The sequence below is a fragment of the Apiospora kogelbergensis genome, assembly GCF_038363985.1.
Source record: "Apiospora kogelbergensis strain CBS 113332 chromosome Unknown utg000006l_segment0_segment0, whole genome shotgun sequence".
NCBI lineage: Eukaryota > Fungi > Ascomycota > Sordariomycetes > Amphisphaeriales > Apiosporaceae > Apiospora > Apiospora kogelbergensis.
Window position 1 is genome coordinate 53,961 of NW_027117423.1, and position 20,104 is coordinate 74,064.

General features: G+C 53.6%; 3 protein-coding genes across 3 annotated transcripts; 1 reads left to right on the forward strand and 2 right to left on the reverse strand.

Moving 5' to 3' along the window:
- Positions 1 to 680: 680 nt before the first annotated feature.
- Positions 681 to 5,437, forward strand: PG998_008823 (Pentafunctional AROM polypeptide; the record flags this gene model as incomplete). Its single annotated transcript, XM_066875639.1, has 3 exons — positions 681 to 4,412; positions 4,441 to 5,301; positions 5,366 to 5,437. The coding sequence occupies 3 exons, from the start codon at positions 681 to 683 to the stop codon at positions 5,435 to 5,437; spliced, it is 4,665 nt and encodes a 1,554-aa protein (XP_066727795.1).
- Positions 5,438 to 10,156: 4,719 nt separating this feature from the next.
- On the reverse strand, positions 10,157 to 12,267 carry PG998_008824 (uncharacterized protein; the record flags this gene model as incomplete). Its single annotated transcript, XM_066875640.1, has 2 exons — positions 10,157 to 11,104; positions 11,140 to 12,267. 2 exons carry the CDS (start codon positions 12,265 to 12,267, stop codon positions 10,157 to 10,159), a joined length of 2,076 nt encoding a protein of 691 aa, XP_066727796.1.
- A 4,035-nt stretch (positions 12,268 to 16,302) lies between these two features.
- Positions 16,303 to 16,512, reverse strand: PG998_008825 (uncharacterized protein; the record flags this gene model as incomplete). Its single annotated transcript, XM_066875641.1, has 1 exon — positions 16,303 to 16,512. The coding sequence occupies one exon, from the start codon at positions 16,510 to 16,512 to the stop codon at positions 16,303 to 16,305; it is 210 nt and encodes a 69-aa protein (XP_066727797.1).
- Between the last annotated feature and the right edge of the window lie 3,592 nt (positions 16,513 to 20,104).

Consider the following 20,104-nt stretch of genomic DNA (forward strand, 5'->3'; position numbering starts at 1 on the left):
GTGCCCGTGTCTGATCAGGTACTTTGCCTTGGGTTCTGTGCCATGTACCTGCCTGTGGACCCTGAACCAGCTGCAACCAATTTACCCAGCCCATCAATCCATCCCGCACCGCGTAACGAGAACGTGCTCCCTCAGAAAGGGAAAAAAAACTAGGTCCGATGAACGGCACAGCCCACCACAGCTTGACTAACACCTGCTGCACCGCAATGCGAGCTTTCAATTGAGTACGCTGAATGAGTCTGGACCCATTGATGCTGCAAAACAGGTGAAATCGTGCTTAGAAGTGAGTAAAACTTGCCCTTTCGGAGTCTATCAATTGCATGTGTACGTGTGTATATCCTCGTAGTTCTTCACCGCAGTCCGGAGCAATCGGGCGTCAGCAAATCGTCACTTCCTCACCCCACATTCCACATCTTTACATCCCATCCCACCTTCCCACCGCTCTTGCCAGTCGACTAAGCTCGCGGGTAGGGCACGAGCGTCTCTTCCATTTACTCACCCTGTGCGTGACTCACTAACCACATATCACCAGCTCCATCCACCCTACGACGCGACAGAAGCTGAACGAAACGACGTGCTGGTGGTGCCCATGCTACTATAGATCGACGAGAGGCTCCGCAGCCACCACCGACTGATATCCCTTCTTCGTTGCTCCCGCCGAGCACACACACGCAGCCGGCATGGAGGGCCCCACGCGCATCTCCATCCTGGGAAGCGAGTCCATCATCGTCGACCACGGCCTCTGGCGTAACTACGTCGCCGCTGACCTGCTCGCCAACGTCAAGTCCTCCACCTACGTCCTCATCACCGACACTAACCTGGAGGAGCGATACGTCCCCGTCTTCCGCGATGCCTTCGCCAAGGCCATCGCCGCCGCCGACCTCCCGGCCGCCCCGCGCTTGCTCACCTACACCATCCCGCCGGGCGAGACCTCCAAGAGCCGCGACACCAAGGCCGAGATCGAGAGCTGGCTGCTGCAGAACGAATGCACCCGAGACACCGTCATCATCGCCCTCGGCGGCGGCGTCATTGGCGACATGATTGGCTTTGTGGCCGCCACCTTCATGCGCGGCGTCCCCTTCGTCCAGGTGCCCACCTCGCTGCTGGCCATGGTGGATTCCTCCATTGGCGGCAAGACGGCCATCGATGTCCCCGAGGGCAAGAACCTGATCGGTGCCTTCTGGCAACCGCGTCGTATCTATATCGACTTGGTCTTCCTCGAGACTCTGCCCGTCCGCGAGTTCATCAACGGCATGGCTGAAGTGGTCAAGACGGCCGCCATCTGGGACGAGAAGGAGTTCTGCTTCCTCGAGGAGAACGCCTCCACCATCCTCGAGGCCATCCGCTCCAAGACTGCCGACCTGTCCGAGAGGATCAACCCCATTAAGGCTACTCTGAAGCGCATTGTCCTCGCATCCGCCCGCACCAAGGCCGAGGTCGTCTCCCAGGACGAGACCGAGGGAGGTCTGCGAAACCTGCTGAACTTTGGTCACTCTATCGGCCATGCCTACGAGGCCATTCTGACTCCTCAGGTCCTCCACGGTGAGGCTGTGGCCATTGGTATGGTAAAGGAGGCCGAGCTGGCCCGTTACCTGGGAATCATGCGCCCAGGGGCTGTTGCGCGCCTTGTTAAGTGCATCGCCAGCTACGACCTCCCTACTTCGCTCCACGACAAGCGCGTCATCAAACTGACCGCCGGCAAGCGCTGTCCCGTTGATGTGCTTCTTCAGAAGATGGCAGTGGACAAGAAGAACGAGGGAAAGAAGAAGAAGATTGTTATGCTGTCCGCCATTGGCAAGACCTACGAGCCCAAGGCTACCGTGGTGGATGATAGCGCCATCCGAGTGGTGCTGTCTCCTGCTACCCGTGTTCAACCGGGCGTCCCCAAGGGTCTTTCGGTCAATGTTGCCCCGCCTGGATCCAAGAGTGTCTCTAACCGAGCCCTTGTTCTGGCTGCTCTTGGAAAGGGTACCTGCCGCGTAAAGAACCTGCTCCATTCGGACGACACCGAGTTTATGCTCAATGCCATCGGCCAGCTCAACGGTGCTACCTACACGTGGGAGGATGCCGGCGAGGTCTTGGTAGTGTCTGGCAAGGGTGGCCAGCTCCAAGCCAGCGAGGAGCCCCTATACCTGGGAAACGCTGGTACTGCCTCCCGATTCCTCACGACTGTCGTTGCGCTTTGCGCTCCTGCCAAGGCGACCTCCACTGTATTGACTGGAAACGCCAGAATGAAGGTAAGACCCATTGGGCCGCTTGTCGACGCACTTCGCACCAACGGCGTCGAGATCAAGTATCTTGGCCAGGAGAAGTCTCTACCCGTTCAAGTCAACGCTGCCAATGGTTTCAATGGCGGCGTCATCGAGCTAGCTGCTACTGTGTCATCTCAGTATGTCTCGTCCATTCTCATGTGCGCCCCCTACGCCAAGAACCCCGTCACCCTGAAATTGGTCGGCGGCAAGCCTATTTCGCAACCCTACATCGACATGACAACTGCTATGATGAAGACCTTTGGCATCACCGTCGTCCGATCAGATACAGAGGAGCATACCTATCACATCCCTCAGGGTGTGTACCAGAACCCCGACGAGTATGTCGTGGAGAGCGATGCTAGCTCCGCCACTTACCCGCTAGCCGTAGCGGCCATCACCGGCACAACTTGCACTATCCCCAACATTGGCTCTAAATCGCTACAGGGAGATGCCCGTTTCGCAGTTGATGTGCTTCGCCCCATGGGATGCACTGTTGAACAGACCGACTACACCACCACAGTCACCGGCCCTGAGCCTGGTTCCCTCAAGGGGCTCAACCACGTCGACATGGAACCTATGACAGACGCTTTCCTGACAGCCTCCGTCCTGGCTGCCGTCGCCTCGGGCACTACTAGAATCACCGGGATTGCCAATCAGCGAGTCAAGGAGTGCAACCGCATTGCCGCCATGCGAACCCAATTGGCCAAGTTTGGCGTAACGAGCGGCGAGCTGGATGATGGCATCGAGATCACGGGTAAGAAGTACCAAGAGCTCACCGAACCGGCTGGTAACGTTTTCTGCTACGATGACCACCGTGTGGCGATGAGCTTCAGCGTTCTTTCTGTATTGTCGCCCAACCCTGTCACAATCCTAGAGCGTGAGTGCACGGGCAAGACATGGCCAGGCTGGTGGGATGTGCTCGCGCAATCCTTCAAGGTGAGCCTGGCCGGCGTCGACGCAGAGCCCGAGCACGAGGCGGCAAAGAAGCCCGCCGCAGGGCCATCTGTCTTCATCATTGGCATGCGCGGAGCTGGTAAGACCACCGCAGGTCGTTGGATGGGCAGGATTCTTAACCGCTCTTTCACCGACCTGGATGACGAACTCGAACGCAGATCAGGGATGACCATTCCACAAATCATCAATGAGAGTGGTCGCGGCTGGGAGGGATTCAGGCAGGACGAACTTGCCCTCCTAAAGGACGTCATAAAGAACCAAGCCCAGGGGCATATCTTCTCGTGCGGTGGTGGCATTGTGGAGATTCCCGCGGCGCGAGAGCTGCTCATTGAGTATCGCCGCAACGGCGGCATCGTACTCCTCATCAACAGAAACATTGAGAATATGATCCAATATCTGATGCAGGACAAGACACGCCCTGCATACACGGACCAAATCCGGGAAGTATACGAGCGCCGCAAGCCGTTCTTCGAGGAGTGCAGCAACTACGAATACTCGAGCCCACACATGAATGGCACCGGAGAGGCACCAGAAGACTTCAAGAGCTTCGTGTCGCTCATCTGCGGACAGAGCAAGCACTTTGAGAAGGTCAAGCGGAAGCGGCATTCCTTCTTCGTGTCGCTGACGGTGCCGAACGTACTGAGTGCGAAGGATATTATTCCTAGCGTCGTAGTCGGTTCCGATGCGGTCGAGCTTCGTGCGGATTTGCTGGAAGATTTGTCCTCCGAGTCGATTACTTCGCAGGTAGCTCTGCTGCGTTCGCATGCTAAGGTCCCTATTGTCTTCACATTGCGCTCCAAGTCGCAAGGAGGCCGCTTTACCTACGAATCAGAGGATGAGCTCCTGCCAATCTACCAGGCAGCCATGCGTGCCGGCGTCGAATACCTCGATGTCGAAATGACGTTATCTCCGGAGACACTCGAGACCATTACACAATCGAAGGGGCTCACACGCATCATCGCGTCCCACCACGATCCCGAGGGAAAGCTCTCCTGGAAGAACGGAGGCTTCCAAGCATGGTACAACAAAGCATTGCAGTATGGCGACGTCGTCAAGCTGATAGGTTTCGCTAAGACGAAGGAAGACAACTATGCATGCGACAAGTTCCGACAGAACATGCTGGCTGCGTACAACACGCCCATGATTGCCCTCAACATGGGAGCAGCCGGAAAACCATCACGCATTGAGAATGGTTTCCTGACGCCCGTGTCCCACCCCCGACCTGCCTTTCAAGGCCGCCCCAGGCCAGCTCTCAGCAGCCGAGATCCGGGCCGGACTGGCGCTCCACGGCGACATTGAGGCTAAAAAGTTCTACTTATTCGGGAAGCCCATCGCGGCCTCGCGGTCGCCGGCACTCCACAACGCGCTGTTCAACAAGACGGGACTTCCGCACACGTATCAGCTGCATGAAACGGACGACGCCGCATCGGTACAAGATATCATTCGCTCGCCCGATTTCGGTGGAGCTTCGGTCACGATCCCCCTGAAGCTGGACATGATGAAGCTGTTGGACGACATCACCGACTCGGCCAAGACCATCGGCGCCATCAACACGATCGTGCCAGGACCTTCCGCCGACGGGAAGGGAGGTGTCCGACTCGTGGGCACCAATACGGACTGGATGGGCATCGCCTATACGCTCCGTGATGCCGAGGTGGGGATCAAGGACAAGTCCAAGCCGTCCAGCGCCATGGTCGTCGGGTCCGGAGGCACGACCAGGGCCGCCGTGTTCGCGCTGCACTCGCTCGGCTACAGCCCCATCTACCTCGTGGCGCGCAACACCGAGGTGGCGGAAGGACTCCGTTCGTCGTTCCCGGCCGAGTACAGCCTCCAGAGCCCCAAGGACGCGAGCCAAGTCGAGGCCCTGCCAGCTGTGATCATTAGTACCATCCCAGCCGACAGGCCCATCGATCCTAGCATCGAGCCGATGATCAAGGAGGTCTTGGGTCGCACGCCCGAGAAGGACGCGCCCAACTCGGACCACGTCCTCCTCGACATGGCCTACAAGCCGCGGGTGACGCCCCTGATGCAGCTGGCTAAGGGCTGGAAAACGATTCCCGGCCTCGAGGTCCTTTGCTCGCAGGGTTACTACCAGGTAAGTCGTTTTTTAGGGGTCTTTTATTTCACGAATCGATTATGCTGACTGACAACGTCTCCAGTTCCAACTTTGGACGGGCATTACGCCCCTTTTTAAGGATGTCCGTAATGCCGTGCTGGACGGCGAGTCTTAGAGAGCGGGCAGGCGGGTTACATAGCTAGAGATAGATTCAACTCTTTCGAATACCGAGGGTATTGCATTGCATTATGACAGAACTTACCATGGACATGCGTGAATAAGATTCTTGGGCTGGAGGAATAACAGTCTTTTGCAACTTGATTGCTCCGCATAATTATACGTCCAAATGACATAGCAGCTATCCCAGGGTTGTTTGATTGCCAGTTATTACACTCCACTCGATTATCTCGTCTTCGCTGTCCCTTGTGTCTGGGTCGCACCCGATCCAGTCACATCCGGAGGCTCCCAGCAGACTGAAAATCATCGACGGGAACTTTTCCCTCTCCCTCTGGGTGTCTCCATCGAGACGTACAATTTCAATATCGTATGGGTGCGGCAATTTCAGCCTCTTTAGCTGTAGCGGAGACTTATACTGCAAGCTAATAGAGGTGATGCTTGGTTGACCTTAAGATATAATCATTTACTACCACACGTTGGGTACCATAACACGCTGGTGGTCTTTACGTGCGTTAACAACTTCTTCTTCTCCGGACCCGTCTCCAATGGCAAAGCCTTACGAACCATGGCGGCATTGTTGGGTAAGAAAGAGTGGAGGATTTGGGAGGACAAGCACGCAGCCGAGCAAGGTAGGGCTGAGGGCAGGCACACGAACATGAAACGCATGTCACTCATACGGAGAAGTGATTGTTACGATACCCGGATAACGGACTGGTCGGGGTGAATAAGCTGATCGTCTTGTATTCTCCATCTCTATTCTATAGTCCCACAATGTATATTCCTGCATTCGTTCTGCAGTAGCCAGCTCTCGATATCCAGTGGTATAACAAAATCTTCCACCGTCCACAGTACCAGCTGTGTGCGTCGACATCGGCTTCCATTCCCTGGAGCAAGGATGAGCCCGGCAACGCGCCGGGCGGCAGACGATTGCAGTGCAACCGCCACTCTGGCGCGCTGACGGGTCGTTTCCTCCTATCGCCCCCAAGCTTTCCCGACTATCACCGCCCCGTTTACAGCCCCGGACTGGACGCCATGGCAGTAGGTACTGGGCCATGAATGCCTGCACGAGCATTACTCACGCCGATGTCACGGGGAGCCCGACGCCAGTCGCTGAAGGACGGCGGCGGCAGCGGCGCTGCTGTCACTGGAGAAATGAACGCCAGGGCATGCTTGGCCAGGGCGGCATCCCCGAGATGCCCATGTGCGCCTGATGCCGATTCACGGATCGCCATAGATTCAGCTCCGCCTCGTGCTGCAAGACCCTTAGGCATCTCCCCCCAAAACGAATCAAGCAAACGCCAAGACGTAGTATCAGCGTCGGTGAGTGGAAACGAATTTCCAATCAGGGCTGGAGGGAGGCCTCGGTGGCGGCGCTTCTTTTTTGTTGAGGTGTACAAAAAATGCCCGGGCAGCAGGAGCCGGATGCCGGAGTTGCAAGAGATGTCGGATGCAGCCCCGACGAGCCATCAAATCAGGATATGGATTGGAATTGGAGAAAGGCGTGTGGGTATCGTCGGCAATTCGGGGAACGCAGAAAGAGAAAGAGAGAAAAAAAGATCTTCAGGGTCTTTTCCCGGTCTTGGCAAGGGTCCAATCAATCCCGGCATAGCCAGCCAACTTTTTCTTTTCTTTTTTTTCTGGAGTCAAGGGTCGACTGATGATTTACTAGTACGGGCTGCCAATTGATATCATAGGGCAAGCAGGACAAGGCACTTACGTATGTAGGGGACAGACACATGGGGAATGCAATGCAGGATTTCCCTGTTTTGCCCATGGCGGAATTCCTGGAATGGGGTTTTGGGAATCATGGAATTCCCATCCGTTCGAAGTTGCATTAGTTGGTGGCAGGTAGTACGCGTAGGGCTTCCATTTCGCCACCCAATGGACATGGGGGACAGACAGACAGACAGCCCGACGGAAACACTTGGGCAAAGACCACACGAGTAAGAGCAGCGCAGCATACATGTGAGGCATGCCCGCATACACACACACAAACACACACATGTATGCATGCACTTAGCCATGTCATGCTAGCTGAGGCTATGGGCAAAAAGAGCGAGATCTGTCGTTCCTGCATCTCCGTTCCAAGTCCTCGTAGCTGTGGCGAAAAGGGGAAGAAAGAAGCTATGGCCTTCCACGGCTATTCAATGGGGAACGGAAAGTGAGGCTTAGACAGTTGGGCTACCGCTCGACCAATGAATGCACTACCGGCACGGCAGATCATTGCGTGGCTGATGGTAGCAAGTAGATACACAGATAGTGTGTGGCTTGTTTCTATAATCGTCGTTCTCCTTCCTCTTCGTTCCCGGTCTATCCCCGAATACCAGATAGATGACGGCCGGCCGGATACAAGGAAAACCGGGCAGAGAGAGAGAGAAAGGCAGCATGTCCCGTATACACATCGTTGATAGGTTGGTGTACAGATTCGCTGCGAGGTTGCATCACTCTTACTACCCAACTAGTGCTAGTCCGTCCGTCCGCCCTCATGGGATTGATTCCAAAGGCCGGGCAGAAGCCGGGGAAAGAAAAAAAACCTGTCTACAGGTAGTGGTAGGGTACGACTAGATTTCATTTATTATGGTTGCTGCATGCCTCGGTTGGTCGGTGTTGGGTTGGCTGGGTTTCCATTGCACGCACCTATTCCATACGACTATGATGAGTATAAGCTCGACTATTCAAGTTTACCCCCCCATGTTGGACCCTTCGACGACCGAGGAAGGGATCGGCAAAAGCCCACCCTCCCCCTCCCCCCTCCTAAAGAAATACGCAGGTGGCAGATACGATACAGGGCCAATAAGTCGAAAGTGAGATTTTGTTCGAAACTACCGTTCTTTTTTTATGCATGGTGACACACGTCCCCTGCCCCCTCCAGCGAATCGCCTTGTACGCCCGTAGGAAAAGAATGATGATAGCAGTACATAGCTAGGGCCGGGGTCCCCCCCGCTGCACCACCCACCTCCCCTACCTGAAGCCGAAGCAGCAAAAGAGCGACGAAGCTGTCCCGATCCGGCAAGGATACGCAGAGAGAATGGAGAGAGAGAGAGAGAGCTCGCAAGGCTTGGTAGTAGTAGCTTTCTTTCCCACGCATTGCATAGGTGCACTAGTGCAGAAGGTGCCGCCCATTGTTTTAGTAGTAGATTACCAACACAAAGGACGACGACGACGACCAGACCAGACCATGACACCTTTTTCGGGGACGCAAGCTCCGCCAAAAAATATGGGATGGGGCCTGCCTGCAGTGATGGGCAAGACGCTGTCGATTCCTGGCCATCGCATCGCCGCAGGTGTTGGCATTTAGCATTAGCATTCAGGGCTGGCTGGCTCGATGGGGGAGGAGAAAGCCGGGAGACCGGTCGGTAGGCACTACTTGCTGCATTGGCCGTGTCATGTAGCGAGTACATTCATCCCACAACCATCTGCAATGTTGCTGAGAATCTGCATTTGCCGTTTTATGTTTTATGCACACACCATGTGGGTGGTGCAGGTGATGTCAACGGATGGCTTGCACATAGTACGATGTGAGCTGTTTCGCTCCAACCAATTCATCATCTAAGGGTAAGCTACTTGGTATATTCTCCTCCGTCACCATCTCAATCGGCCAGCTGAAAGATGTGAACATCCCATCATCGTACATGGAAGCGGTTTTTATTTTTTTGATCAGGTCATTAGTCATGATTCCACGCCATATTTCCCCCAAGTTTTAAAGTGCCAGGTGATCCGTATCGTACATTCCCGCTGTCGGAAAGCCCCGTCGTCATAATATAGTATGGTGAGTTATACATCGTGATACATAAATAAAATATACAGGAGAGAATGAAAAAGAAACCCGCGCGAAAGAGGCATTAAGTGCACGAAGGTATTTTTCTTTTTGACGCGCCGTAAAAATTCAGCAGTCGCTGTCGTAAACCGTCTTGGTACCCATGTCTATATTCAAAAGCCGATGTCCAAGTATGACATAGCCCCAAAAAGTGTCGTCTTCAGGGGACTTCCCCAGGTAACGCCCGCTAAAAGTGATGAAACAGCTTGCCTGTCTAAATGGATAAAAAAAACAATAAATGAACCATTGTCGAAACGGTGCATGATGATGATGATGATGATTGATGATGATGATGGGGGTGGTGCGGTCGCTACGGCGCACCCCAACAAAGCGGCAGATTAGGTGGTCGGGTGATAAGCCAGCAAGACTGCAATAGACGAGAGACAAGTTTTCCATGACGCTGGTACAACATCATGTTGCGTCAGGGCCAGCGTCGGGGGCCATGGGAAGTGGTCCCGAAATGGAAACGGGCACGGGTCAATGAGACGAGCCATGAAGCAATGCCGTCGCCTATGATGTAGGTGGTGATGCTGTCTCGCACTTCGATTCAGGCCCTGGGGGGGGGGTTTGACGTCATGGCTTGCAGCTCAGCACCTCCAACGGGAATCCAAGCTTCCAGAGGTTCCCCCTAAGGTTCCAATGGTGATGAAAGCCCGTGCTTGGCGCCGATCGTCTCCTGTTCTGGCTAGGCGCTGGAACGCCCTGCAGCAAGACCCTGCATATTGACGTTGGGCCAGATAATCAGGGTCTTCTGTACTTCTCCAGAAAAAAAGAGAAAAAGCTCATCGGAGCTCCAAAGCTCCACTTTCTTCCAGCTTCTGGCCCAAAGCCATCGTTGGAACGCTCCAGAAGCTGCCATTGATAGCCAATAGCGTTTCATGGCCTCTCCGCATTCTAAATTCACAAGGCCGATCCGCCGCGACGGCGATGCTTCCCCGGGAATTCCACGTCGGGGTGGCAGACCCGGTAATGTCTGGTGAGAGCGTCCGCGCGGCTGAACGTCTTCTCCTCCGTGCAGAGGTTGCAACGCACCTTTTGCTTGCGTGCATTGTGAATCGTATCCTCATGTCTCGTAAGATCGTAAGGGCGCGAGAACACCGTAGCGCAAGGCTTGCCTGTGCTGGGGTTGATCCGGTCGCAGCGGTGGGGTCCCGCCTGGCTACCGAGCAAAGTGTCGGCCATGCCGGGGGACGACACTGTCGCAGAAACCGCGCGGGCCGTGTGTAGCGTATTCGCTTGTCGGTGTCCCTCGCGCTTGTGCTTTTGCAGCAGCGCCGGCGTCTCGAAGCGAAGTGTGCAGCCGTGATACGTACATGTGTAAGTACCGCCATCAGCCGTGGTCTTGGCCGGTCTTTGCGGCATCGACATATCAGTCATGTCGGATCCGTTGCTGTCGGCGGAGCTCATTCTTGAGAAAGTAGAAACAGATGGTGTAGCCTGCTGCTGGTTCGGCCGAGAGATGAAAGGGTACTGCTGGGGCACCTGGATGCTGGTGGGCATGCTGAAGTTGAATGCGCTTTGCAGAGGTGTCTCAGGGGCCGTGGAGAAGGCGTGGCTTTGCTGCTGCTGGACCGGCTTGGTCAATTGATCCAACTGGAAATGGTTGGTCTCCTGAGGAGGGAACAACGGGAAGTTCGAGTCGTCCGTCTCATTGAACTCAAGCATAGCATCCTTGGGTGAGATGGTGCTGGGCGTCCCTTGGTGTTGGCTCAAAGCGTTGCGCGCCATATGCTGCTGTAGGGCCTTTGCGTCTTGCTCCTGCTTCCTCTTCTCGCGCACCTGCTGCGCCGAGTTGAGTCGCATCTGTTCTACCTGCTGCTGCTGCTGCTTCTGTTGCTGCTGCTGCTGCTGTTGCTTGGGGTTTGCGCAAAATCATTGAAGACAGGCGCCAAAGGCGAGCCATGTCGGAATGGTGAGTGCGAAGAGGACGAGGTAGGTGACTGAGTGGCACTCAGGTGCTGGCTGTTGGCAGCCTGAAGTCTCTGCGCGAACAGATCGTTGCTAGGCGACATGGCCAGTTGGCTTTGGTTCGCAGGAGACGCTGACGTGATGGTGAAGCTGGGACTGTACAGTTCGTCACTGTAAATATCCGTCATAGTACGGTCAAGCTTGGGCGCACTTGGGTTGGCTAAAATGTCCGAGAAATCTTGTAAGTAAATGTTGTCTTCATCATTTCCGAAGAAAGTAGGGTTTTGACTGAGGTTGAGGTCAAAGCTGAGGTCAAGGTCGTCAAGGAAATATTGAAGGGTAAGCGGGAGTTCCGAGGTAGTCTCACCATTAGTTCGCCTCCGCGTGTTCTGATCCTCGGGCTCATGGTACAATGGCGTGGCGGGTGAGTCACCGCCTACCGTCGAACCCGAACTCGCCACGGACTGAGCAGTCGATCTCGTATTAGATCCAATCGAGGACAGGTCTGCAGCCGGTAGAAGGCGGTTCCGGGCTTGCTGAGGTTGGGGCTGTGACAGGTTCGGCAGGCCATCCGAGACCAGTGTGGCGTTGTGGTTGCCAAACGACTGCTGGAGGGCGTTGTAGTACGAATCGTTGAGGTTCATGGCCTTGCCGCCCATCTGATATGCGTAATTGCTGTCGAGGTCGTGGAAGCCATCGCTGGTCGAATCGGCCACGGCGATCTGGGGGTTGGAGAGGGTGGCGTTGAAGGGCGACGCAGGTCCATTGGATCCCAGAGACGACAGGGACGATTCGCGCTGGTGTCCTAACCGGCGGGCAGCACGAGGCGTCTGCTGGGCCTGGAGCATCCAGGCTGGCTCGGAAGGCATGAGGTCGGGTACTTGGTTTAGGTTGTTGGTGTTGTTGGCTGCGGCCTCGAGCGACTCGGATGTCAATGAGGCGACCTTGTTCAGCTTGTTATAGTTGTAGTTGCCACGGGCAGGCAGGCCTCCAAAGTTGTTTGTGTAATGTGCCGAGTCGTCAAAGTTGTAGGACGTCTGCTGGTTGGTGTTGTGTAAATGGGGTGTTCTCGAAGGCGTGTAGCGTGGATGAGCAAGCATCATTGTGGAGGGAATGCTCTCGAATATATGGTAAGCAGATCTGAGGTCTAGCAGAGATGTAGATGTGGTTTTGGGTGTGGGGGTAATAGATAGAATGGTTAGGAGTAAGTAGTAAGTAGTAGGAGCTGAGGTGTGTAAGTGTGTGTAAGTGGCGTGGCGATTCTCTTTTTATAAAAAGGGTCTTGGTCGTGGATCTTGGAGGCAGCTCGATAGGCCAAGTACCGCGGTACTTTTGCGTAGTGGGTGGGTAGGCGAGCAGGGACTCCCTTGTCTTGCCAGGAAAAAGAAAGGGACCCTCGAGATAAAAAGCCGATCGGGGTGGTACGGGCTCGAGTGGGTACTTGTATCCTCCTCAACGTCAGGTCCAAGCAGTCCAAGGAGTCCAAGGATCGGTACGTATTCCCTTTGAGGGTCCTGAGGTCATGTGGTTCGCCCAAGCCGCTCCTTGATGACTCTTTTTCTTTGTCCTGTCCACGCCAGCAGAGTTTCGTCGGGGTTATGCCGTTAGTCTAGTAGTGGTAGTTAGCAGTCGTCGCGGCGTTTGTTCCGGCCGAGTGCTGGTAGGCAGGCAGGCAGTGATGATGGCTTGCTCGATGCAGTAATGCTGCCTGAAGCCGTATAGCATATGACCCAAGATTGTTGATCATTTATATGCATCTCTCTCTATGTATCTTCTTCCCATCAGAATGCCGAATTTGTTGATTAAACGTTGCACAACTCTTTCACTCTCTCCATCGCACACACACACACTCACATAAATGTGGCTGCTGCGTGACGTAGCTGCTTGCAGGGATCTCTGGGCTAGACCAGTGAAGGCTACGTAGCTCCCTCTCGACGTACAAGCTACCTCTACCGTCTAGCTCGATGGGTACTGCGGCATCCCCCACCACCCACCACCACCAGCCCACAATCATCCAATCAATCAATTGTATCATGCCGCTCTCCACCATCCGTTTCCGTCGGCGGCCTTAGGGAAGAAACAGAACGGCCTGCTTGGATTGCTTGGGATTGCTTGGGTAATCGAACGCTCATGGCCCATCTGCGACTATGGTATACCGGACCACTGTCTCGCTGTTGTAGTAAAGGCCATGGCCCATAACCGCGTGACCGGTTCATCTCCCCGGCTATTTCTCTATGCGTCAGTCTGTCAGTCATAGTACTCCCCGCTGCCCCGTTTCTTTCAGTTGATTGATTATCTAAGTAAAGAAACAAGGACACTGCCAATGCCAAGGGCACGCCTTAAGCCCGACAAGCGAAAGCGAAGTTGAAAGAGGATTTGTTGACAGCTGACCAATTGCCCAATTGCCCAATGAAGGGGCAGGCTGTGTACCCGATGCCCATTGAACGAAAGGTAGGGAAAGAAAACTCTTCGGTCTGCATATCCTCCGTGCCTCTTCCTGCATACGAGCATGGGCATCTTGAGAAAAGCGACCAGGCCCTCGTGTTCCCGACATGCCGGAGGGCCCCGACCCTCTTGAGAACCCAACAAAGTGATGCGCTAAGAACCTTCCCGAATCTTTTCCGGGACAGCCTGCGGATCAATTGCCCATTCGACATTAACGTTCGAACGTGTCACCCAGATCTCTCTACCAGGTACAAGTTTGGTGACTTGTCAACCTGTCGGGTTCGCTTTCGATCTCCTTGTTCTCCCTCCACAATGCACTGCCACATGACCCCACGCGGCCATACATATGTATCCATGCAAGCCACACACGCGAATGCCACGTCTTGCTGGGAGATGGGCGCAGTGCGCCACAATCGTCTCGGCCGCTCTCTGCGCAAGGTTCCATGCGATAGATCTCCGCGGTGCGCGGTAGAACCACGGCATAGTCGGTCGAGTACCGAAGAGTCAACACGCTCGGCTAGGGAGAGCAAGGTTTTTGGGTTATGACTCTATACCGAGGCAAAATAGAAAACCTGCATGTATGCATCTCTCCTTCCGGAATGCATATCCGATGGTATCCTGCCTGGTTGGACTGTACGCGCACTAGCGTACCAATAGCCACAGGGCTGGACCGGCGGCTATCTATGTATTTGCATTGACTGCTATGTAAGCTATCGTGGGTATTGGGGATTTAGCAAGGGTCCAGTCGCTCCAAACCAGTCATCTGTCTGCTGACACAGCCCGTCGTGAATCATCTGGCCATCAATCCGGGGAAAGCTGAGCAATGCATGTCAGGCCAGGAACAGGAATAGGCCACCGCATTTCAAATTTTCAGGGTGAATGAAGGAGGCATGTTTGTTTGCCCACGCGCGCGCGCCCTTCCCATTCCCCGTTCCATGCGACAGTGACTGCATAACGTCCGCATCTGTCAGCATCGCATAATTCCATGGTGGAAATTCCTAAGCGCCGCCCGGAGGGAGCTCTCGTAACCCGATATCCAGCGCCGTGCATGAGTAATCAGTCAATCAATTGGGACGTTGTGGGAATACGCAGAGCCGACCTCGCGCTCGTATGGTGTGGTCTTACCCGCTTCCAGCTCGCCTTGCGTCGTAGGGCTGAAGCTGAGCGACCGGTCGGAGCCTCACTCGAGGGAACGGGAGAAGAAAAGAAACCAGACATATCTCGGCGTTAATGGCACGTTGCATTCGAGTGAAGATGATTGATCCTTATTCTTTCCTATCTGGTATAGCTAGCTGCATAGACGTGGCGGGTTCTCCGAAACACAGCTGCCGCCGTAGCTTGGCTTACCTGCAGGAAAAAAGCCACGCTTGTCAATCGGTTTTCTCTCTCCCACACCCTCTCTCTCTCTCTCTTAACTTGTCCGTCGTGAGCAGCCGCTCGGGTAGCACTATCCGAACCATTGCACACATTGTGGCAGTCCCCGACGGCAGTGTAGTTCGCCATGTCGCGTTTGTTCTAAACTCCGATCCCGCGCTTCGACGGAGCGAAGGAGGTGGCACACGCCCTCCCTGCCCTACCGGAGCATACCTACGCAGTAGACGACCTTCGCATATGCAGAGCTGCTACACACATGCATGATCACGGTTGCGAGCCCGAGAGCTGCGCACCAACATCCTCCGCCGCTCCGGATACACGTACGCGTAAGGAATGGCATAAGCCGCAATCCATGACGGCATGACTACTCTATTGCCGTTTACAGTATGTGCACATCTTTGTCATTAGGTATGACCTGGAGGGATACAGAGACATGATGAGCAAAGTCCGGCTTAGATGGTGGTTAGTCGTGCATTTGTCAGCGCTGGTGGCTGGCGGAAGGCGGGCAATAACTCGGGGATTCATAACACGCCCATCGAGAGTGTTGAAGTGATTACTGGCTCACCACCACATCCGGCATTTGTATCGGAGCCATCTCCGCCACTTCAGACCGCCTCTAGGTAGGCGGCTGATCTGGGATATCAAAGCAGTTCATTTGTCTTCCGCGTCGTTGCCACGCGCGATGCCAAGAACAGCTGAAGAAGGCCAGAAGTACGAGCACAGTCACGTCGCCCCGCGTCACCGCCTTCAGCTGTGAAGTGCCCATCAACTATTGCAGCCCAGCGTCGTATTATGCTGATGATATATCCGTATGTAGAGAGAGAGAGAGAGCGAGATTTGCACTTCTGCTTGGGGGGGCTCGGTGGCTGAGCTGGATCGTCCCGGAGATCTGGAAATCTGGAAAAGACCCGCTAACGGTTAAGCGAAGCCAATGGGTGCGTGCGGATGCGGGCCTGTTACTAAATACAGCACAGTTATTTGTCCCACGTTTCCGTCGGTCAGTCCGTGTCTGGTCGCTTGCACTCGCACCTTTCTGAATTCCCGATGGCGACCGGATGGGATTTTTCGGTTTTTCCTCCATCCCGTTCCTGGATCGGCCATCGAATTCTTTTGACTTTTCGAGTTACGCGGGTATTTTGAGAGGCCCGACCTCGCGCCGAGACTCGGACAGCTGCTGCAAATCTTTGCTGAACTGTGAATCCATTCATGTATCCCAGGCGGTGCACCACACATTAAGGCCGCATCGCCTAGGAGGATTATTTGCCCGATTCTGCGTAAATAATACAGACAGCCACTATCAGCAAACTCTTCCTTGATGCCTATGGCGCAGTGTAAACGTAACCATCGCGGCCCGGGACAGGGCACCTGCCACGCATCCGATCGCTTTCGCTTTCGCAATCCACGTGGCAGATGTGCATGTGCTGCGGCATAGCCCAGAGGTCTCGGTTGCGAAGAAAGCCCTCGCGCCGACCGACGGGATTCTTCTGGTTGGCTGGGTCCGTACTGGAAGTGAGGGAGGAGGATGTCATAATGTCTCGCCCAGGCTGGTAGCACAGCGGAAATGTGATTTTTCTTTTTCTTTTCACCCAACCCTCCCATCCATCAATTCGGCGGGTCCCGACGACGCGAGAAGCGCGATTCCCTCGTGTCATTCAATGTTCATGGCGCTGGTCGAATGCGGGGGCGGCGTCCAGAACTGGCTACTGGGCACAGCCACTCTGCGTCCTGCACCTGCATGCATGGCGGCCGGCCTGCATCACACCTTAAGTTGACAGGCGCGCCTCGGCTTTCAGCTGGTCGTATCGAGAAGAAAGAAAATAGGGGGTCTAGAATATCAATCATCTTCTCTCTCTCTAATTTTTCTGTTGAGAGAAAGGGAGAGATGCGTCTGGACTCGTGAAGAGTACCTCATGCCGGGCAATTTGTTGAGCAACGCTCCCTCTGCTGGTGTCGCACACTTGGCGGTTCCCACATTTCCACTCAGCCACATAGGGAGGAGAGTTGCGGTCGCACATGCACTCTCGCGATTCGCATTGACGACCCGACGTCGTGATCAGATACGAGGAGAGGGCCTCCAGCTTCACTCGCTCAACCCTCCCTGGGGCCGATAATAACCTTCTTGCCTCGGCACATGATAGATAGAGGAGAGGCCGCTTCGCATTGCGGCAAAGTCAAGTAAAGGGTGCAGGCCTTGAACGAGGGAGCTCGATGGGCACAGACCAGAGGGGGCTTGTACACGAGCATCGTGTGCACGTTTGACAACAGTCCTCGTAGGGCGAACAACACGGCTCCGGGTTCGAGATGCGTGTTTCTCTGCGCATGCTCTGTCGGGTGGAGATCTGAGAGGTCTCCTTCACATGCAGCCCGGAACATCCCACGATGCGTGGCTTTCTCTTCGCGGCGCAGGCCGATTCGGCTTATGCCATGATACTGCCTTTGCTATTTTGGATACCCAGTGCAATGCATACATACACGTGGTTCGCCGGTTCGATGTATTCTGTGATAGGTTGTACGGGTTACTGGGGTAGTGGTGGCCCGGTGTGGTCGACATGGTGTATGAAGATAGTGAAGATAATTGAATATGGTGAAGCTCCATCGTACGTAATGTCCGCTTCGTGGCTAGTAGTACTACAGAATGAGTTGCAGCAGCTACATGTCGACACGTTACTATTAATTCAAGATGATCCGATTAGCTGAAAGTTGCCCTGGTGTTGCTGGTTGATGGTAGCGATATGGTCTGTATAGGAGCCCAACGCGACAAGCAAACCCTTACTCAGACTCGCAATTATTTCAAGCGCCCTTCCCATATTCTACTCTTTGGTATATTTATTACTTTCATTTTTATCTGCACGGGTTCAACAGGATGGGGCAAGTATATCCCAGGGCCTTGGATCTCAAGGGGGGGTAGGACGGGCGACTGTCAGCTGCACTACCCTTCATACAGTGCATGCTGATCTGTGTCGTGGATCAAGTCTATTAATTTCGGTATGTTTCAACTACATCGTAGCTGTTGACAAGTTTCTGGACAGATGTGCTTCTACCGGTCCTCACGGTACAGTCTATAGTTTGAAGCAAGTGAGTCACCCCTGGTATCAATCATATATATGGCGGATATCCAGTAACAGGGGGGTTTCCACAGTCGTGAAGGGATAGTGAGCTACATCATCATCATGTATTGGTTAGTTCAAATGGTCTCTGGTGCTTGTTGCGAAGAGGTTGGTACTTGTAAAGTTAAAGTTACATAACAGATGTAAATCATCTATACTCTTGGGCAAGTATGTCAGTGTACTATGGGCACTGATAACATACCGTAAAAGTATATATATGCAACGAGGCTGGTTTGATGAACACAGACCTGTTGCGGTCGACGTGATTAGCAATCTCGCAGTAGGGTGAGTGGGGGTGGTGACCAGAGAATATGATCAGAACAAGTTGCCTGGGTATGGGCACAGCCTGGAACAGATAATTTAAGCGGGGTGACTGCATGGAGGAGCAAACTATGCCTCCATCACAGCCGGCTATCGCTGGTATGTGCCCTCATCGTGGCTTCGATACCTGAGTATGACTACAACACAAAAGGACTCATCGCGTGATATATGTGTTAGTATGGTTACATATTGCCATAGAAGCAAGTCATAGCTACGTAAACTAATACAGAGAGTAGCTGTATAAGTGGATTGACGCCATTGCTAGTCTTGTCGACCCTGTGGACAGGTCGAGATATTTTACCTGTACGTTCATGTTTGGGTGGAGAACTAGGCAGCAGATACCTCCAGTGTTAAGCGAGTTAGGATATGACGTGATTCGAGATCCGTTGTCCTTGGCAGATAAAAGGGAAAAGTATTACGATGAAGCATGGCCTGGTTTTACGTGATGCCTTGAATCATGGACTGGTACGGTCAAAGACACAACCCTGCCTACGGCTGGAATGACAGAAGCAACCAACACAACCGACTTACTATATCTACCACGCATAATATCATGAACGTAATATCGGTAACTTGAAGCTGTAGGTTACACTTGGAGCAGGGACATGATAGCCGTTTCGGTAGTTCATGTATACAGGGAAGTCCACCAATCCCTGGTTCTATCAGCTGGGCAACAGTCCAAACATGCACGTATCTATTCCAGCCATTGTACTAACCGACGAGGCACTCAGAGCATGTAAAATACATTTGGATATTGGTACGATAGTATTACATAGGTTCTAGACTGTAGAGTATCTTAGCGGTGGAAAGGACCAATATAGCTAATACATGTTCGATTTTTAATGTACAAAATGAGACAAGTTCAAATGGATGAACTCAAGTCACAATACATAATACAACACGTTCAATATTCGCACAATTTAGAAGTAAGATACCGATAGAACCCGAAGCACTAAGTGTACAAGTACGACAATGGACACCGAAGGGTTGTGATATGTGTGGCTTCCACCAGTGCCGATTCTTACCCAAGATATCAGATCAGCACACCATTAGGCAGCACTCAACGACGACACCAATGAAAACTACTAGCTAGAACCAGATACGTAATAAGGAGAAAAGAGTTGACTCACTGATAACGTATACCTAACACATGCCAAGTTCATTGGACATCATGATATCAGGGAACACACGATACACCCGACGCAAGGCTGCGGCACAGCCTTGGCTACATGCAGCCTCGCAGCACGGCTCTACACCCTGACGATACCACCACCACAACGGCTCTCGTCAAGCAAACCGCATGTGACTCATACTGCAACCACCAGCTGAAGGTGTGCCTCCTATGACTCACATTACATGAATTTTACGTGTTTTATGTCGGCACGTGGTGTATTGATTTATCTGTAACACACCAACTTGAGCCGAGCCACACGATGCAAGGCTGGCTACCTAATCCTCGGACATAGACACAGATGTGGCTCACTTCAGATTCAAACGAGGCAAATACGTACAACGCGACCGACAAAACCACGCGAACCACCTTTTAGCTTATGTTTAGACAGCTTCGGCGCGCCATTTTACAGAACACAGACGAGACATGAGACATCACGAGGCAGAGAGAAGAAGACTTGATGTGTTTGGTTTGTTGTTTACTTGTTTCTCAAATGTTCCTGTCGGATTGATTATGCCTCGT